Source organism: Epinephelus lanceolatus, chromosome 21, assembly GCF_041903045.1.
Source record: "Epinephelus lanceolatus isolate andai-2023 chromosome 21, ASM4190304v1, whole genome shotgun sequence".
Classification (NCBI taxonomy): Eukaryota; Metazoa; Chordata; class Actinopteri; order Perciformes; family Serranidae; genus Epinephelus; species Epinephelus lanceolatus.
In genome coordinates, this window is record NC_135754.1 from 39,367,613 (window position 1) to 39,386,002 (window position 18,390).

General features: G+C 38.9%; 2 protein-coding genes across 2 annotated transcripts in view; one reads left to right on the forward strand and one right to left on the reverse strand.

Moving 5' to 3' along the window:
* The window catches only part of acsf2 (acyl-CoA synthetase family member 2), a 60,201-nt gene extending 48,421 nt beyond the window's left edge, over positions 1-11,780 (forward strand). Inside the window, exons 11-16 of the mRNA XM_078163584.1 lie at positions 1,182-1,289; positions 3,336-3,487; positions 3,720-3,861; positions 4,989-5,099; positions 5,198-5,266; positions 11,196-11,780. Coding sequence (XP_078019710.1) covers positions 1,182-1,289; positions 3,336-3,487; positions 3,720-3,861; positions 4,989-5,099; positions 5,198-5,266; positions 11,196-11,258 — 645 coding nt within the window. The 3' untranslated portion in view covers positions 11,259-11,780. The remainder of the gene's footprint in view (positions 1-1,181; positions 1,290-3,335; positions 3,488-3,719; positions 3,862-4,988; positions 5,100-5,197; positions 5,267-11,195) is intronic.
* A 1,668-nt stretch (positions 11,781-13,448) lies between these two features.
* On the reverse strand, positions 13,449-18,353 carry armc7 (armadillo repeat containing 7). The gene is made up of 4 exons (XM_033610873.2): positions 17,815-18,353; positions 15,980-16,123; positions 15,531-15,886; positions 13,449-13,711 (listed from the first exon to the last, which is right to left on the reverse strand). Exons 1-3 carry the CDS (start codon positions 17,900-17,902, stop codon positions 15,543-15,545), a joined length of 576 nt encoding a protein of 191 aa, XP_033466764.1. The 5' UTR covers positions 17,903-18,353; the 3' UTR covers positions 13,449-13,711; positions 15,531-15,542.
* Positions 18,354-18,390: the final 37 nt, after the last annotated feature.

Genomic DNA, 18,390 nt, shown 5'->3' on the forward strand with positions numbered 1-18,390 from the left:
TAATTATGTTAAAGAGAAGTGGGGACGAGAGGCAGGGATTAGATTGTCAGAAGAGGTCTGGGGGGATATTTGGCAATTTCAATGGTCCTCAACTAACTCCATGGACTGGAGAGAACATTGTTGGAAAAAACATAATCAGGTACTTTAAGACACTCAACCAAGAGAAATATAGAGAAGCTAATATGCCATGCTGGAGGCAGTGCAGTTCATGTTGGCAAACCATTATCATATATTCTGGGACTGCCCCAAACTGAAGTTGCTTTGGAAGGCTGTTCATGACTCTCCAGGTAAAACTTTTGGCACACAGGTTTCCTCTGGACTTTGAAACTTTGTATCTGGGCTGTGTTTCCTTTTTGGACCAAAGGAAGGATATAAGATTATTACACATTCTCTTAACGGCAACAAAAAATCTATCACTAGGAGATGGCCAAATCCTAGGCTCGCCACCAGACAATCAGAGATCTCCGCCTTCTGAAGCGTCTAAAGACTGACTTGTGAGTCTAGCTAAATCCAGCACCAACGATATGATGATTGGCTTGGAATAGTTTTAGAAATATTCAAAATAATAACATATTGTTTAAGAACTCAAAATATCAATTCTATCTAATTTGGAACAAATGGGTGGCATATATTAGAGCTGACTTTATCTGAGCCTGTGGTCCGTTAGACTTTACTTTACTGTGTTTTATTACTTCTTGTCACTCTATTATCTGACCTGGCTGGCAACATTATCTCCCACTGTTCACCTGTGTAAATAGTTGCTTGTGTGATTTCCTGTTCCTAATTTTATATAGTAAAAACTGGGAAGATCAACGCTGTGAATGAAGATGCAGCTACTGTCATGTTATAAGCTTGTCTTTCCAAATATATAGTATAGTAGGTCATAAAAATAATTGTTTAAAAAAAGGCAAAGGATGTTATGGTTTTTTTTTTTAAGGAGTCCTAAAAATTAATTAGAAAATTGTAATATAGTATGTCACTCATAAAAAGATGTCATAGTATAGTTTGCTATAAAAAAAATCATTTAAAAAAATGCTATTAGATAGTATCTCATAAAAACTGTAATAGACGATGTGTAAAATATTTTAGGAGTTTAAGGGAAAGAACCAGTCGGGCTGAGGTGCAGCTTTTGTCATCCGTCCTCGTCTCTGCTCACCGCAAGTTGTTTGTGTGATTGACAGATTGGATACGGCACCACGGAGAACAGCCCCGTCACCTTCTTAGGCTCCCCGACAGACAACATGGAGAGGAAGTCTGAGACCGTCGGCTTCATCTGTGACCACATAGAGGTACGTCAACATGCTCCTTCATAAAGACATCGTGCACTTTATTTGGTGGAAAGTAACTAAGTACATCTGCTAAAGTACTTAAGTATAATTTTGAGATGTCTGTTTTTTACTTTTTATTCCACTACATTTATCTGACAACTGAAAGTAACTTTACACACACGAAGATTTTACAAACAAAACATGATGAATTTATAAAATATGACACTGTGCTATAAATGAAACTGTAGTGTATAAAGTAATTAGAATACGCTCCACTAGCGGTGACGTTAAGATGCTGCTTATGTGGTAAAGCATCAGTAATATTAATACACTCTAAAAGGTAAAGTACTTTTACTCTAATACTTTAAGTACATTTTGCCATTTCTTCTTTTGTAGTTTGACTTGAGTCAAATCTTGAACATAACACAGGACTTTTACTTGTAACAGAGAATTTTTACAGAGTGGCCATACTGCCTTTACTTGAGAAAAGATCAGAGTGCGTCTCTCACCACTTTATTAGGCACACCTGCTCATTAATTGTAAAAGTATCTAACCAGCTGATCGTGTCGCAGAAATGTGACGGAAGTTATTGTTGATGTCAGACCTGCTGTATCTCAGAAACTGCTGATCCCCTTGGATTTTCATACAACGCAGCCTCTCGAGCTCAGAGGGGGGGACCAGAATCTGTGAGGAGCACTTCCAGCACCATGTTGAATCCATGCCGTGAAGAAATGAAGATGTTCTGGGGGCAAACTGGGGTCATACCCAGACATAGAAATGTGGACCTAATCAGTCCCTCCAGGGTCTAGCTGGCTTAATCTCAAAAGCTATATCTTAGGCAAGTGGACTTGCTTGAGTTTCTTGAAGACGTTTCGCCTCCTTTCCAAGAAGCTTATTCAGTTCTATCAGAGTTCAAAGCCTGCAGCTCTGAACCTAAACAGCTTCTTGGACAAGAGGCGAAACGTCTTCAAGAAACAGGTCCAGTTGCTTTCGATATAGCACTTCAGATTTGGGGTTGTTGCTGCGTAAAATGTCTCATTTCACAGCAGTTTCTCTTAAAAAATTACGTTCCAGTGTTTTTAGGCTTTTTGTTTTTTTGCAATGAAATTTTTGGAGGCAAAGTGAAAACTGCAAAAATAGTTGCTTTTAATTTTTTTAATAATTCATAAAAAATTGAAAGCACCTTGTTATAGTAAGAATTAAAGTGTTGGGAGTTTGTGATTTCTACGATACTAACATTACCACTAACCTGTATGTTAAATGTAATCGGCCCTCATTCTTCATACAACAGCTAGTGTCTAACGACGATAAGCCTCTGGGGGCGAGGGCCAGTATCTCCAGCAGTCAGCTCTCTCTGACTCTCTGATCTCTCCATAAACAGATATGAATGCAGATAAATAACAGAAATGAATACAGGGCTAAAACTTTGTCTGATGTTAGATTACATTTTGGGCAATGCACTCCACCTCTCCACATGGACTGCTCACCTGCTGTTCGCACTTGATTGGTCAGTAGTACTCGGACTACAGACCGAAACCAGAACACTTCCGATACCAAAATCCAACAGATTGTGCATACATGTGCAGTTAATAGAGTATAGCATCCTCACAACCAGGAACAAGGAAGTGAGTTTGGGGATGTTGTGCGAGGGACTGATTTGTGAACTAGCTACAATAACTGGTCAAATTTGCAGGAAAAGTTGCGGCGATCGGAAAAAATTCCAGAGTTACACAGAATTCACAAGGATTGCTTGAGTTTGCTTTAAAGGCTGCGATCGTGACATCACAACAGCCTGGAGTGGCTGCTTAATAAAATGGACACTGAGTGCTGATGTATAAAAACATTACAAGTGTGGGGAAAAAATGTTCATCTGTGTAGAAAGAAAAATGAAACAATAATTTTGTTGGAATCAAATAACACATTAAAGTACCACTTCGAGGTGACTGATATTTAATTAAATTATTCTTTGATTATTAGTGACAGAATGAAAGGTTTCATTAACAGTGATTTTTACACCATCATTATCTCCATGTTCTGAATGACTCCGTGTCATCAACTGCTCCGCAGGCTAAAATCGTGGACCCTTCAACAGGAGAGCTGCTGCCTCTCGGGACGATGGGCGAGATTCTGATCAGAGGTTACTGTGTGATGCCGGAGTACTGGGGGGACGAAGCCAAAACACAAGAGTGCATCACTAAAGAAGGATGGTATAAAACTGGGTGAGTGGAAACTGTCAGTTACAGCGTCTGTGCACAAATCGTCACACAGTAGGAAACGTTATTGTGTAAGCAGCTCAAATACAGTCTGACAGTGTTAATAATCATTACAGTAATTATGGGTAGAGAGAGACGTAGGAAGACAGAGATTGTGTTTATACAAGGAAAAATATTTGCATAAACTTTTAAACATCAACAACAGGACGAAATGATAACTCGCCTCATTGTGTTTCAGAGACATCGGCAGAATGGACGGGTTCGGTTACTGTCGCATCGAGGGCAGGATTAAAGACATGATCATCAGAGGAGGAGAGAACATTTACCCAGCTGAGATCGAACAGTTCCTGCACACACACCCCAAAGTCAAGGAGGCACAGGTGAGCTCAAACAGCCAGAGGATGGACGAGGTAGAAATGAACATAAATGAGATAGGAATGAATTCATTTTTAATTATCTTGATCTTGATCAATGCCACCAATCAATCAATGCCTGCCTTCAATCACAACTTTTTTTTCAAATGACAATGTTTGAAAATTGTATTCAATTTTCAATTGTTGTTATTTTTTGTTGTTTTTAAATGTAATTATGAGGGTATGTTATGTCTTTATTGGATAAAGGAAGTGAAGATCAGGAGAGAGATGCATTGCAGTTCACAGATGGCGTGTCATGATAAGCGGCAGAGGCTTCACCCTCCATCACTGGCTCTTTTCCCCTTTAATTTTTGAGAAATTTAACCAATAAGTTTATCGTGTTTATGAATTAACAAGAATATTATGTCAGAATTTTGAGAAGTTTTCATTTAAAAAATTCTGCTCAATTTTCTGAATTATGAAGATTATTCCCTCAGAATTACAAGAAAGGTTTCATGAAAAAAACGTTTACCTTGTTAATTCAGGAAAACAGGAGCAGAAGTTTTTTTCAGAAGTGAATAAATGATGCGTTCGTATTGTTGGACATCAGGGACAGAACCTTATCTTGGCTTTACTATCACTGGACCTTCATGTGCGAAGTCGTAGCTTTGTGTCACGAGTGCAGTAATCCTTGTTTTCACTTCTTCCACTCACAAACGTGTTTTCTTCTTGTTCCTTCACTTGGATATCAGAGTTTCTGTCTGCAGAATGATGTTTGTGCAGAGTTTGACACGAGACGTCTGTTTTGACTTTGAACAGCTGAAGGGAGAAAGTGTGTCTGAGCTCACCTTACATCTGAACACGTGAACGAAGGAGCAGGATTTTGTCACATCACGGCTGGTCTGAATCATGATCCAGTAAAAGTTAGATATTGTGTCACCTGTAGGTCACATCTCTAGATCAGATATAGAGCATTTATAGATGTTTGATTTTCAATGAGGGACGAGGAGGAGAGTTAATTTAAGAACACAAATTATTATTCAAAGACAGATATTTTTTGATGTACCTCTCAGTGTGATCTTCATGTTTCTGTACACTCTGTCAACTTTATTTTTCTTGCTGTGGAGCTACATGTTCTTTTGTTTTTTTGTCAGGTGGTCGGAGTGGAGGATGCTCGTATGGGTGAAGAGGTCTGTGCCTGTATCAAACTCATTGATGGAGAGGAATGCACTGTAGAAGAAATCAAGGCTTACTGCAAGGGACAGGTGAGGCCTGATTCTCTTTTTAATATTTCAGAATGAGCTGGAATTATATTAGACTTTATCTTCCTGTTAAACAACTCTGCTTCATCTGCTCATTGCAGATCGCTCACTTCAAGATCCCTCGCTATATTCTGTTTGTGACCAGCTACCCCCTCACCATTACTGGAAAGGTAAGAGCTCATATATTCCTGCAAATAACAGACAAACAGGGTTTATTATGATGTGTTTACTGAGGCCAGAATAAGAAACAGATCAGTGATACAGGAACATGCCAATACGAGTTCTGGTTCTTGTGTTTCTCTCATGGGAGGCTGTTTAAAATAATTTACTGTAGACATGGCGTTGTATTTGGACAGGCCTGACCCGAATGCCCCCAGACAGGAGGGAAAGGGAGCTATTAGCTCGTCTGCACGCACACCGCGTCCTGTTAGATGAACCCAGAAGGGCGGTGGACCTCGTCCCAAAGCAGCCTATCAGATAAAACCAGCCCCTCGATCTGAGACTCCTTTAGTTCATTTTACTTTATTTATAATCCACTTAGTATTAACAGTCCTGGACACATAATATCAACACAGGTCACATTGAGGAGACTGTGCAATTTTTCCCCTTATTAGACTAACTGATCCCAGATAGGTGACACCTTAATACTGCAGGCTGCAAGGTTCTGGGTTGTGTGGGGACACAATGTAATGCATGTTTAGTAACTGTAAACAAATTGTCCGATATTATGAGAAAAAAAAGAGCTAATTTTCTGTCTTGTAGACGCTCAGTGAAGAAGATTGACTTTCACAGAAACTGCAAAACAGCTGACCGATATTTCTGGCATACCAGAAATCCATCCGGTCGTCTCAGAGCCAGAGCATTTATTGCAAAGGCAATTAACATTAGTCACCAACTGTATCGTTGGTGAGGTTCTCCAACAGCACCGGAACAGCTGTCATTTTGTGCAAGCTCTCCGCATGGCTGTGTGGCTCATGATATAGCGTGTCGTCAAAATCTCCAAAAAAATGTATGATATATAGTATGTATATAGTATATAGTCAAAAATCATGAAAAAAGTCATAGAATAGTATGTTATCAAAAATAATGAAAAAAAGTCATAGTATAGCATGTCGTCCAAAATCATAAAAAAATGACATAGACTAGCATGTTGTCCAAAATTATGTAAAAAAATCATAGTATAGCATGTCGTCCAAAATCATGAAAAAAAGGTCAAACTATAGCATGTCGTCCTAAATCATAAAAAAAACGACATAGAAAAGCATGTCGTCCAAAATCATGAAAAAAGTCATAGTATAGTATGTTGTCCAAAATCATGGAAAAAAGTCATAGTATAACATGTCGTCCAAAATCATGAAAAAACGTCACAGTATAGCATGTCGTCTGAAATCATGAAAAAAACCCGTCAAACTATAACATGTCGCCCTAAATCATAAAAAAAAGCCACGGTATAGCATGTCGTCCAAAATCATTGAAAAACGTCATAGTATAGCATGTCGTCCAAAATCGTTGAAAAACGTCATAGTATAGCATGACGTCCAAAATCATGAAAAAAAGTCATAGTATAGCATGTCGTCCAAAATCATGAAAAAAAGTCATAGTATAGCATGTCGTCCAAAATCATGAAAAAAAGTCATAGTTTAGCATGTCGTCCAAAATCATGAAAAAAAGCCGTAGTATAGCATGTCGTCCAAAATCATTGAAAAACGTCATAGTATAGCATGTGGTCCAAAATCATGAAAAAAGTCATAGTATAGCATGTCGTCCGAAATCATTGAAAAACGTCATAGTATAGCATGTCGTCCAAAATCATTGAAAAACGTCATAGTATAGCATGTCGTCTGAAATCATGAAAAAAACCCGTCAAACTATAACATGTCGCCCTAAATCATAAAAAAAAGCCATGGTATAGCATGTCGTCCAAAATCATTGAAAAACGTCATAGTATAGCATGTCGTCCAAAATCGTTGAAAAACGTCATAGTATAGCATGACGTCCAAAATCATGAAAAAAAGTCATAGTATAGCATGTCGTCCAAAATCATGAAAAAAAGTCATAGTATAGCATGTCGTCCAAAATCATGAAAAAAAGTCATAGTTTAGCATGTCGTCCAAAATCATGAAAAAAAGCCGTAGTATAGCATGTCGTCCAAAATCATTGAAAAACGTCATAGTATAGAATGTGGTCCAAAATCACTGAAACAAAGTCATAGTATAGCATGTCGTCCAAAATCATGAAAAAAAGTCAGTTTAGCATGTCGTCCAAAATCATGAAAAAAAGCCGTAGTATAGCATGTCGTCCAAAATCATTGAAAAACGTCATGGTATAGCATGTTGTCCAAAATCATGAAAAAAAGCCGTAGTATAGCATGTCGTCCAAAATCATTGAAAAACGTCATAGTATAGCATGTCGTCAAAAACCATGAAAAAATGTCATAGTATAGCATGTCGTCCAAAATCATGAAAAACGTCATGGTATAGCATGTCGTCCAAAATCATGAAAAAAAGCCGTAGTATAGCATGTCGTCCAAAATCATTGAAAAACGTCATAGTATAGCATGTGGTCCAAAATCACTGAAAAAAAGTCATAGTATAGCATGTCGTCCAAAATCATGAAAAAAAGTCAGTTTAGCATGTCGTCCAAAATCATGAAAAAAAGCCGTAGTATAGCATGTCGTCCAAAATCATTGAAAAACGTCATGGTATAGCATGTTGTCCAAAATCATGAAAAAAAGCCGTAGTATAGCATGTCGTCCAAAATCATTGAAAAACGTCATAGTATAGCATGTCGTCAAAAACCATGAAAAAATGTCATAGTATAGCATGTCGTCCAAAATCATGAAAAACGTCATGGTATAGCATGTCGTCCAAAATCATGAAAAGTCATAGTATAGCATGTCGTCCAAAATCATGAAAAAAAGTCAGTTTAGCATGTCGTCCAAAATCATGAAAAAAAGCCGTAGTATAGCATGTCGTCCAAAATCATTGAAAAACGTCATGGTATAGCATGTTGTCCAAAATCATGAAAAAAAGCCGTAGTATAGCATGTCGTCCAAAATCATTGAAAAACGTCATAGTATAGCATGTCGTCAAAAACCATGAAAAAATGTCATAGTATAGCATGTCGTCCAAAATCATGAAAAACGTCATGGTATAGCATGTCGTCCAAAATCATGAAACGTCATAGTATAGCATGTCGTCCAAAATCATTGAAAAACGTCATAGTATAGCATGTCGTCTGAAATCATGAAAAAAACCCGTCAAACTATAACATGTCGCCCTAAATCATAAAAAAAAGCCATGGTATAGCATGTCGTCCAAAATCATGAAAAAAAGCCGTAGTATAGCATGTCGTCCAAAATCATTGAAAAACGTCATAGTATAGCATGTGGTCCAAAATCACTGAAAAAAAGTCATAGTATAGCATGTCGTCCAAAATCATGAAAAAAAGTCAGTTTAGCATGTCGTCCAAAATCATGAAAAAAAGCCGTAGTATAGCATGTCGTCCAAAATCATTGAAAAACGTCATGGTATAGCATGTTGTCCAAAATCATGAAAAAAAGCCGTAGTATAGCATGTCGTCCAAAATCATTGAAAAACGTCATAGTATAGCATGTCGTCAAAAACCATGAAAAAATGTCATAGTATAGCATGTCGTCCAAAATCATGAAAAACGTCATGGTATAGCATGTCGTCCAAAATCATGAAAAGTCATAGTATAGCATGTCGTCCAAAATCATGAAAAAAAGTCAGTTTAGCATGTCGTCCAAAATCATGAAAAAAAGCCGTAGTATAGCATGTCGTCCAAAATCATTGAAAAACGTCATGGTATAGCATGTTGTCCAAAATCATGAAAAAAAGCCGTAGTATAGCATGTCGTCCAAAATCATTGAAAAACGTCATAGTATAGCATGTCGTCAAAAACCATGAAAAAATGTCATAGTATAGCATGTCGTCCAAAATCATGAAAAACGTCATGGTATAGCATGTCGTCCAAAATCATGAAACGTCATAGTATAGCATGTCGTCCAAAATCATTGAAAAACGTCATAGTATAGCATGTCGTCTGAAATCATGAAAAAAACCCGTCAAACTATAACATGTCGCCCTAAATCATAAAAAAAAGCCATGGTATAGCATGTCGTCCAAAATCATTGAAAAACGTCATAGTATAGCATGTCGTCCAAAATCGTTGAAAAACGTCATAGTATAGCATGTTGTCCAAAATCATGAAAAAAAGCCGTAGTATAGCATGTCGTCCAAAATCATTGAAAAACGTCATAGTATAGCATGTCGTCAAAAACCATGAAAAAATGTCATAGTATAGCATGTCGTCCAAAATCATGAAAAACGTCATGGTATAGCATGTCGTCCAAAATCATGAAAAGTCATAGTATAGCATGTCGTCCAAAATCATTGAAAAACGTCATGTCGTCCGAAATGATGAAAAAACATCATAGTTTAGTATGTTGTCCGAAATGATGAAAAAACGTCATAGTATAGCATGTCGTCAGAAATGATGAAAAAACGTCATAGTATAGCATGTCGTCAAAAATCATTGAACAATGTTATAGTATAGCATGTCGTCCGAAATGATGAAAAAACGTCATAGTTTAGTATGTTGTCCGAAATGATGAAAAAACCTCATAGTATAGCATGTCGTCAGAAATGATGAAAAAACGTCATAGTATAGCATGTCGTCCAAAATCATGAAAAAATGTCACAGTTTAGTATGTCGTCCGAAACGATGAAAAAACGTCATAGTTTAGTATGTCGTCCGAAACGATGAAAAAACGTCATAGTATAGCATGTCGTCAGAAATGATGAAAAAACGTCATAGTATAGCATGTCGTCAGAAATGATGAAAAAACGTCATAGTATAGCATGTCGTCAAAAATCATTGAACAATGTTATAGTATAGCATGTCGTCCGAAATGATGAAAAAACGTCATAGTTTAGTATGTTGTCCGAAATGATGAAAAAACCTCATAGTATAGCATGTCGTCAGAAATGATGAAAAAACGTCATAGTATAGCATGTCGTCCAAAATCATGAAAAAATGTCACAGTTTAGTATGTCGTCCAAAACGATGAAAAAACGTCATAGTTTAGTATGTTGTCCGAAATGATGAAAAAACCTCATAGTATAGCATGTCGTCAGAAATGATGAAAAAACGTCATAGTATAGCATGTCGTCCAAAATCATTGAACAATGTTATAGTATAGCATGTCGTCCGAAATGATGAAAAAACGTCATAGTATAGCATGTCGTCAGAAATGATGAAAAAACGTCACAGTATAGCATGTCGTCAGAAATGATGAAAAAACGTCACAGTATAGTATGTCGTCAGAAATGATGAAAAAACGTCACAGTATAGTATGTCGTCCAAAATCATTGAAAAACGTCATAGTATAGCATGTTGTCCGAAATGATGAAAAACCTCATAGTATAGCATGTCGTCAGAAATGATGAAAAAACGTCATAGTATAGCATGTCGTCCAAAATCATTGAAAAAAGTCATAGTATAGCATGTTGTCCGAAATCATCCAAAAAACGTCATAGTATAGCATGTCGTCCAAAATCATCAAAAAAACGTCATAGTATAGCATGTCGTCCAAAATCATCAAAAAAACGTCATAGTATAGCATGTCGTCCGAAATCAAAAAAAGTCATAGTATAGCATATCGTCCAAAATCATCAAAAAAACGTCATAGTATAGCATGTCGTCCGAAATCAAAAAAAGTCATAGTATACCATGTCGTCCAAAATCATCAAAAAAAAACCCGCCATAGTATAGCATGTCGTCTGAAATCATCCAAAAAACGCCATAGTATAGCATGTCGTCCATACAAAATGTAATCGTAACCTTAACAGGTGTGTGGTAATGAACAAGTAGTATGGACGCTATAAACAGCTACAATCGTGGATAACATTTGTGCGTAGTGACAGCAGGTCCAATGCATTTGCAGAACCTCACCAATGTGATAGAGTCGGTTAAATTTCAATTCCTGTTCTTTAAACAGGTGTAATGAGTGCAGTTGCAGTTACAGTCTTCAGCTTTACTACAACTCACAACACATTTTTCTGTCTCTTCTTTCAGATCCAGAAACACAAACTACGCATAGAAGCAGAGCAGCAGCTCGGACTGAAGAAGGAGAAGTGAGTCATGGATGAAGAGAATTTAGTTATTGAATATTGTCTTACACAAACACAGGGATTGGCAATTTTCTTACTGTCAATAAATCCCATTAAAAGATCAAAACCAACAATTGATCCAACTACAACTTGCATGTGTGCACAAAAACACATCACGCTGAGTGTTCCTTCATTTCCCTGAGCACACACACTGCAGTTCATTTTGACTTTTGCACTGTCTTCCTGTTGGAATAACGTTTGCTAAAAATTCCTGTGACCAGATGTGGATGGATGGATGTGGATTTGGTCTTTTCATGGGATTTGTTGACAAAAAGAAAAATCTAGAATAACACCAGCCATATCTTTTATTACCCTCCTACTATATAATATAGGTGTAATAAAACATGTGAACTTAGAGCAGACTGAAGATCGGTGCAGAACTGTTGAACCCCCCTGTTCTCTAGAGTTCTTTTTTTATCCTGCAAAAATAACAAACTATTAAAATATTTTTACATCCATTTGAAATAAACTTTGTACCACATTATTAAAACCAGGCGGGGTGTTTCTCTTTTTACGGGAAGAATGAAGGTATTTTTTACTGATGTCGGCGGCAGGTGCTCGCCTCTTAAGCTGTTGGAATGCCATTCAGAAACAGACACACACACACACACACACACACCCTTACAGAAAATGAGAATTCTGTGGCATTTGAAATGAACGAGTATCACAGACACATACACTCTCAAAGCTGTAAAGAATTTCCTCTCCAGTCTGACTGGGCTACACGTGCAGTCCAACTGACGCTGGGCTGCAGGATCAGATGTCGTCGTCCGTCTAGACCTGAAGGACTCGGCCCAGAAATAGCTCTTAAGAAGAGAAGAGAAGAAAACAAACAGTGCTCCTGGCTCTTAAGAAAGAACCTCAAGGTTTATTTTACTTTGTTGTTTTTTTTAGATTTTACATATTTTTGGGGGTTTGGATTTAACGTTTCAGGACATGGTATTCTTACAAAGAGCGCCAAGTGCAAGAGTCAACCAGTTGGGTGCTCCAGCATCCGCCCCGGGTGTTAAGAAATCACTTCAAAGCCAGAGGAATGTACATTTTTGGAGACTGACACTGATCTTAGTCAGTGAACCTGACTTTACAAGTGAGATTTGTTCACTTCTCTTCATACCCTTTTGGAGGTCAATAAAATTAAATTATTCACATGCTGTTTTTGTGCCATTAGCAATCAACTGTATTAATCTGTCACAGTACAGTAGAGCAGCCCTTCACTGTAACACAAACTATCCAGTTTCCCTCATGTAGTAACAAAGAGCACAACGCTTAAAGTTGACATTATGCTGATGCTGAAGCTCTTTGTGTTTCACACTAAACCGGAGTTTTGGTGTCGGACACCTCTGAGAACGTTCCCCTCGCAGGCACACTAGATGTATTATGTATGTATGTGTTTAACATCAACCAGTCACAGTGAAAGGAAGGAGAGATTATTTAATTAATTTTACATTTGATTTGTTTTGTTTTTGTTGACTTTTTCTGTTTGTCACTGCTTTTTATTTTGTTCCCTCAATACTTAACCTGAATGTGCCAGATTCTCATGTTTTTTTCTGTTACTATGTGTGCTGACAGTTTGAAGTAAGGGGGGGGCAGGTTTGCAGTATGGCAGAAGACAAGGTGGAAAATCCTAAGAAGCCTCCAAGAACAGTTTCTGGAATGGATGCTCTAGATAAAAAATAAACTGCATAAAAGAGTGGAGGAAAGCGCTCCTGGGAGCGGGGCAGATGCAGAAGTTCACCCACAGGCATATGTTATGAGCGTGTGTGTAATACCTCTCACTGCCAGCGGAGGGAAACAAAAACTCCACACTACAGCTTTAAGCATGTGCTCTGACCATGATAGAAAAAAATACAGAACAGCAGCCACATATGTGGGAATAAATAAGCACCAGACGACTGCTGGCTTTAGGCTGCATCAGCATCAAACCAGGCATTAGCATGAAAATGTGACTCCTTCCATTCATCTGAACATAGGTAGTGAGTCTAAGCTGTGGTGGGACACAAAACAAAAACAAAAACATCCACAAACTAGAATTACTGAATTACCGCCTCCGCGCACCAATCAAGTTTCTCTGACAGTTTACATTCATGTCTGTGAAAACATGGAAGCTTCACACACACAGAGGATCTGTGTTTGCAACAACAGAGAGTCTACACAACCATTCCAAGGTACAGAGGTCGTTTATTTAAATAAACATACTGCAAAAGATGAAATAATGCATGTTGAAGTGGTGTGTGTGTAAAACAGAACAAATGGAACAAATGAAAACCAAACTACACCATGTTGGCCATGTGGCTGTCAGCTGCTGTCAGGAAGGAGAGAGCAGGATGACAAACGAGGCCTTTTTATAAGGTGAGACCACACGCTCAGGTGTGGCCAGGAAGATCTGACGGCCCGCCTCTCCAGACACAAGGAAAAAGATAGCTGTGAAGAAACAGACACATTAGCAGGGCTGTCTCAGTACAATCAGCACAGTTTCAAGGTTAGAGTCACCAATTCAGTATGTGGCCAAGGGTTTCTCCTTCTGTTCCTGAGATATGATGTCGACTCATGGCAACGAATGTGTTTTATACAGAATGTTATGATGTTACAGTGAAACTGACCTTTGACCTTTTGGATATAAAATATCACTTCATAATTTTATCCTGGTAGACATGTGTGTGACGTTTTGTCATAAGTAGCACATGAATTCTTGAGTTATGGCCACAAACATGTTTTGTGAGGTCACAGTGACCTTTGATCACTAATCAGTTCATTCTTCAGTCCAAGTGGACGTTTGTGCCAAATTTGAAGAAACTCCCTCAAGGTATTCTTGAGATATCACGTTAACGACAATGGGACGGACATACGGACAGCCCGACGACATAATGCCTCCAGCTACAGTAGCCTGTGGTGACAATTAGAAACGGAATCAACTTTTTGAGAAACACAACTAGACGTCACGCTGCAGCGGCCAATCGTGTACCCAGCAGTCAAACCAGAAGATACCCACAATCTACAGGACAGTCTTTTTCTATCGTTTAATATTATAGTGAGAAAAATAAATAAAGTATATTTTAACACCTAGTTGTGTACAATCCCAGAAAGGAGAGCACTTGCTTGTGTTTGTGTGTGTGCATGTGTCTTGTTGCAGTACAGACACAGCAGTAATGATAATCAAAAGGAATTCTACAGATCTTTAAAGTCAACATAAACAAACTTAGTGAAGACAAACATTCAATCACTGAGACGGGGAGACTGGGTTTAATCTCTGCACCCTCCACTCTCCTACAAATCAACACTCCCACTCCACCACACAACCCTTCAACTAATCACCACAACGCCTGATTTGGTTTGAATGCAGCCTGAAGAATTTACGACATGCCCAAAACTATGTGAACAACTAAGAAAAATCGTTATACCAAAGCATGCTATGATATTTGAGACAATAAAAATATCACCTCAAACTTTGTCACGTTGAAACAGGAAAGAGACAAACACAGTGTCTTCGTGCACAAAGCCAGCTCCATGTGTGGAAGAACTTCAACCTCAACCCCATCAAACACCTTTGGGAGGAACTGAGACACAAACTGTGAGCCATAACTGAACACCCAAAATCAGTCAGGCACTAGAGATGCACCGATCCAGCTTTTTCAGTTTCGATCCCATTGCTGTGGCTTTGAGTATCAGCTGATACCTGATACCGATCTGATACCATGGTTGACCTAAGAAGCTATAAACCTTTACATGTAGAACAGAAAAGACTAGAGGCATCAGGCATTGATGACTACACAGTTCTCTCCTAAGATAAAATGAAACGAGATGAAACAGATTAATGAAATGATGAACTATTTATTTTTAACAAAAATAAACAATTGTGCAACAGCAGTTGAAACAGTGTGAAATACCTCCACACAGCAGATTCTCTCCTTCGCTCCATGACGTGTGATGTAGCTCATGTCGCAATAGATTTAAAGGAAAAGGATCGCCTCAGGTACAGTTTGCATTTTCTGACACCCGATCCATCTATTTAATGATATCGGGGCCTATATTTAATCCAGATATCGGATTGGTGTGTCCCTATGAGGGACCTCAATCTTGTGTCAGCAGATCCCTGCAACAGTATCAACATGTGGTGGAAAGACTGACACCAGACGGGTGGGGGTGTGAGGTCTGGGTGCCCATATATAGTAACATATTTCTTACACTCTCATGGAGAGCAAACTAATCCTCTTAAATACAATAAAGTCTCCCAAATGAATACCTCAGCTGTAAGTTAGTCCCTGGGCAGCGGGATGCCGACTGCAGTCTGCTGTCCCTGCATCTGCTGCTCTGCTCGGGCCACCTGCTCCTCAGTGCAGCAGTCCTGCAGAAACACAGCGGCCAGGTTGCGCAGGCGGGGGCTCTCTGAGAGGGAGAAGCGCAGCATGCACTGCAGGATGGCTGGGTCAGTGATCTCAGAGCGGGATGACGGCGTTGTGAGGTTCATGAGTGTAGTGATGGCTGACAGGACGGTCTCCTCCCTCTGGCTCGACAGACAATGCGTTACCAAGCTGATCCCGCTGTTCTGCAGGATTATGCGTCGGCATTCAGGGTCCATGCTCAGGTTACACAGCCCCCCTGAGAGCACGACACACAGGCAGAGTGATGATGTTAGGAGGCAGCATTTGCACCATGAAAAACAATGGGAGAAAGACAATGATTTATACTGACCCATCCCAAACTCCACAAAGTTTTCATTCTCCTCAGTGAGCACGTCCAAGAAGAGGTCGGTCACCTGCAGCTCCCTCAGATACTCCGTGTTCTTTGGGTCGTACGCAAAGTTGGCCAGGTTAGCCAGCACCTGCTCCTTTGCCTCTGATGAAGTCAAACAAGTTAAATATAATAACTATTAGATTAACTCATTTAAGTCTGTTCTATCAGTCTATCACAAACAAACTGTTATCAGCACACGTGTTGGTTGATAAGTTATGTTAGCATACTGTTGAAAGATATTCCCCTGGATCCCCTCTCCTTCAGGCTGCAGTTTGTAACTTGTATTACAAAAACACATTTGCTGAAACTGTCACTGTATTCACACAGCACTACATGAGACATAAAAACTATCTATTCCCCTGTGATCAGTGTAAAACACTCAGCAATGACTATTTACATAAATACATGTTGCAAATTATTCTGAGGGTTTCTCAGATGTTCAAGACACATTTCAACACAATCCGGTGAAAAATAAGCACTTAGTGAGATTTAAAATAAACATAAAAAGAACTGCAAAGGTCAAAGTTAGAAACCACAAACAAAGATTGATTAAAATGCTGAAATTTAGCTCAAAGTGTCAAAACTTCAAAAATTCAGGACTAAAAGAGTAGCTGGAGCTTCACTCAGCAACATCCCATGAATTTGTTCTTTTTCCCAGGAAAATCCATGACATGAATCAGAAGTCCTGGGTGAGCTGGTGTGGAACAACCCCTGTGCGTTATGAAGAGGGGATAGAATGATTGAACGTGTGCCCCTCTATAACTTTTACTCAAAAAGAAGACACGTCTCCATATTCCAAGATTATTAGGCATGACCTGAGGTACACAAAACTAAATACTGGATGGTAGGGAAGACACTGCATTATAAAGAGGGGATACATTTTGTAGAAGGCTAAGAATGGAGTCTGAAAACTGCGTCCCCCCATTCTGTAACTGTTGCCAGGAAAAAAAGAAATTTCTCCATATTCACCAAAATTATTAGGCACGATCTGAATGCCACAGGCTCGACTGAAAATTATTAGGAACTCTTCTGTTTCTTAGTCTGTCAATCTATTAAATTAGAGTGTGACTTCTCAGTGGGTCAAACACTAAATATTAAAGGGAATTATTCATTTATTCACTTTTCGTAATGCCTGATGTGATTTGTACCATTTGTAATTACGGCTTTGTTGATCAGATAAATGTTGTTTGGTTTATTTTATATTTATGTGTATTCATGTGAAACAGTGGACATGTTGGGACAAAGGACAAATTTTAGATTTGTTTTCTGACAGAAAAGTGAAATCAAATAAATCAAAATAAAATGAGTGAAGGTGGAGCAGAGGCTGTGCATTACAGAGAGGGGACACTGATGTGTTTGGTGGCAGACTGAAAATGCAATCTGAATGACTGTGTGTCCCAGAATAAGTTCTGTTGGGAAAGAAGAAACTTCTCCAGATGATGCCTGCTCACCTTGGTGAACATGGAGAATACACTAAATAAAATACCTGACAGCAGGGCAGAGACTGTGCACTGTGAAGGGACACATTGTGTGGCAGACACTATAAAGTAGCTGAAAACAACACGTGAGTAAATGTATTCATTGTCCAGTGTCAGACTGACAGCAGATACAGCTGATCCTGTTGTGTTCTGGTGATGGAGGTTGTTTACGGATCATATCGCGGCCTTTACAGACTAAAACTAGCTGTTTGTTATTTCCAGAGATCCCTCAAGGAGACATTAGTGTTCTCAATGACCTTAAGTCACATAGACAGCTGAATTATAACAGATAACAGTGACTGTAACGTTACTCACCTTCACTGTCGGTGTCCTGAAACTCTGTGACCAGAGTCTGTAAATATTCAAACCGGTCGGAGCCCTCAGACGAGCCCTTTCTCCACATGTTAGCAACAGTAGCTTAGCATTAGCTCAAACAAACTAACGCAACAGCTCCTGTGTTCTCTTAAAACTAAGACGAAGCAAATCAACTTCAACAAATTACACTATCTAATGCATAAGCTCAACATGAGCTCCGGTGTTCACCCACATTCAGACGGAGAGCTCAAACTAACAATGCATTAGCTTAGCATTAGCTCCTGCTGCTACGACCAAACAAACCAACTCTAACAAAATAAGCTAATAAATGCATTAGCTTAGCATTAGCTCCTGTTGCTACGACCAAACAAACCAACTCTAACAAAATAAGCTAACAAATGCGTTAGCTTAGCATTAGCTCCAATGTTCCCCCAGATTCAGACGGTTATATCAAACAAACTGACCTAAACAGATCAAACAAACTTTTTAAATGTGGGTTCACTTTCCGCCATTTCCTGTTTTGATCCGTCCCTTTAATGTGTCCGTACAAGAACAAGCTCCCGCCTACTTTATCCG

What these genes read in the sequence shown, in the direction of transcription:
- armc7 (XM_033610873.2), bottom strand. Translation starts at nt 17,902, where the DNA reads ATGTGGAGAAAGGGCTCGTCTGAGGGCTCCGACCGGTTTGAATATTTA. An exon ending in TCAGGACACCGACAGTGAAG is followed by an intron (nt 16,124 to 17,814) that starts GTGAGTAACGTT and finishes TGACTTCATCAG; the next exon opens with AGGCAAAGGAGCAGGTGCTG. An exon ending in CTTTGTGGAGTTTGGGATGG is followed by an intron (nt 15,887 to 15,979) that starts GTCAGTATAAAT and finishes TCGTGCTCTCAG; the next exon opens with GGGGGCTGTGTAACCTGAGC.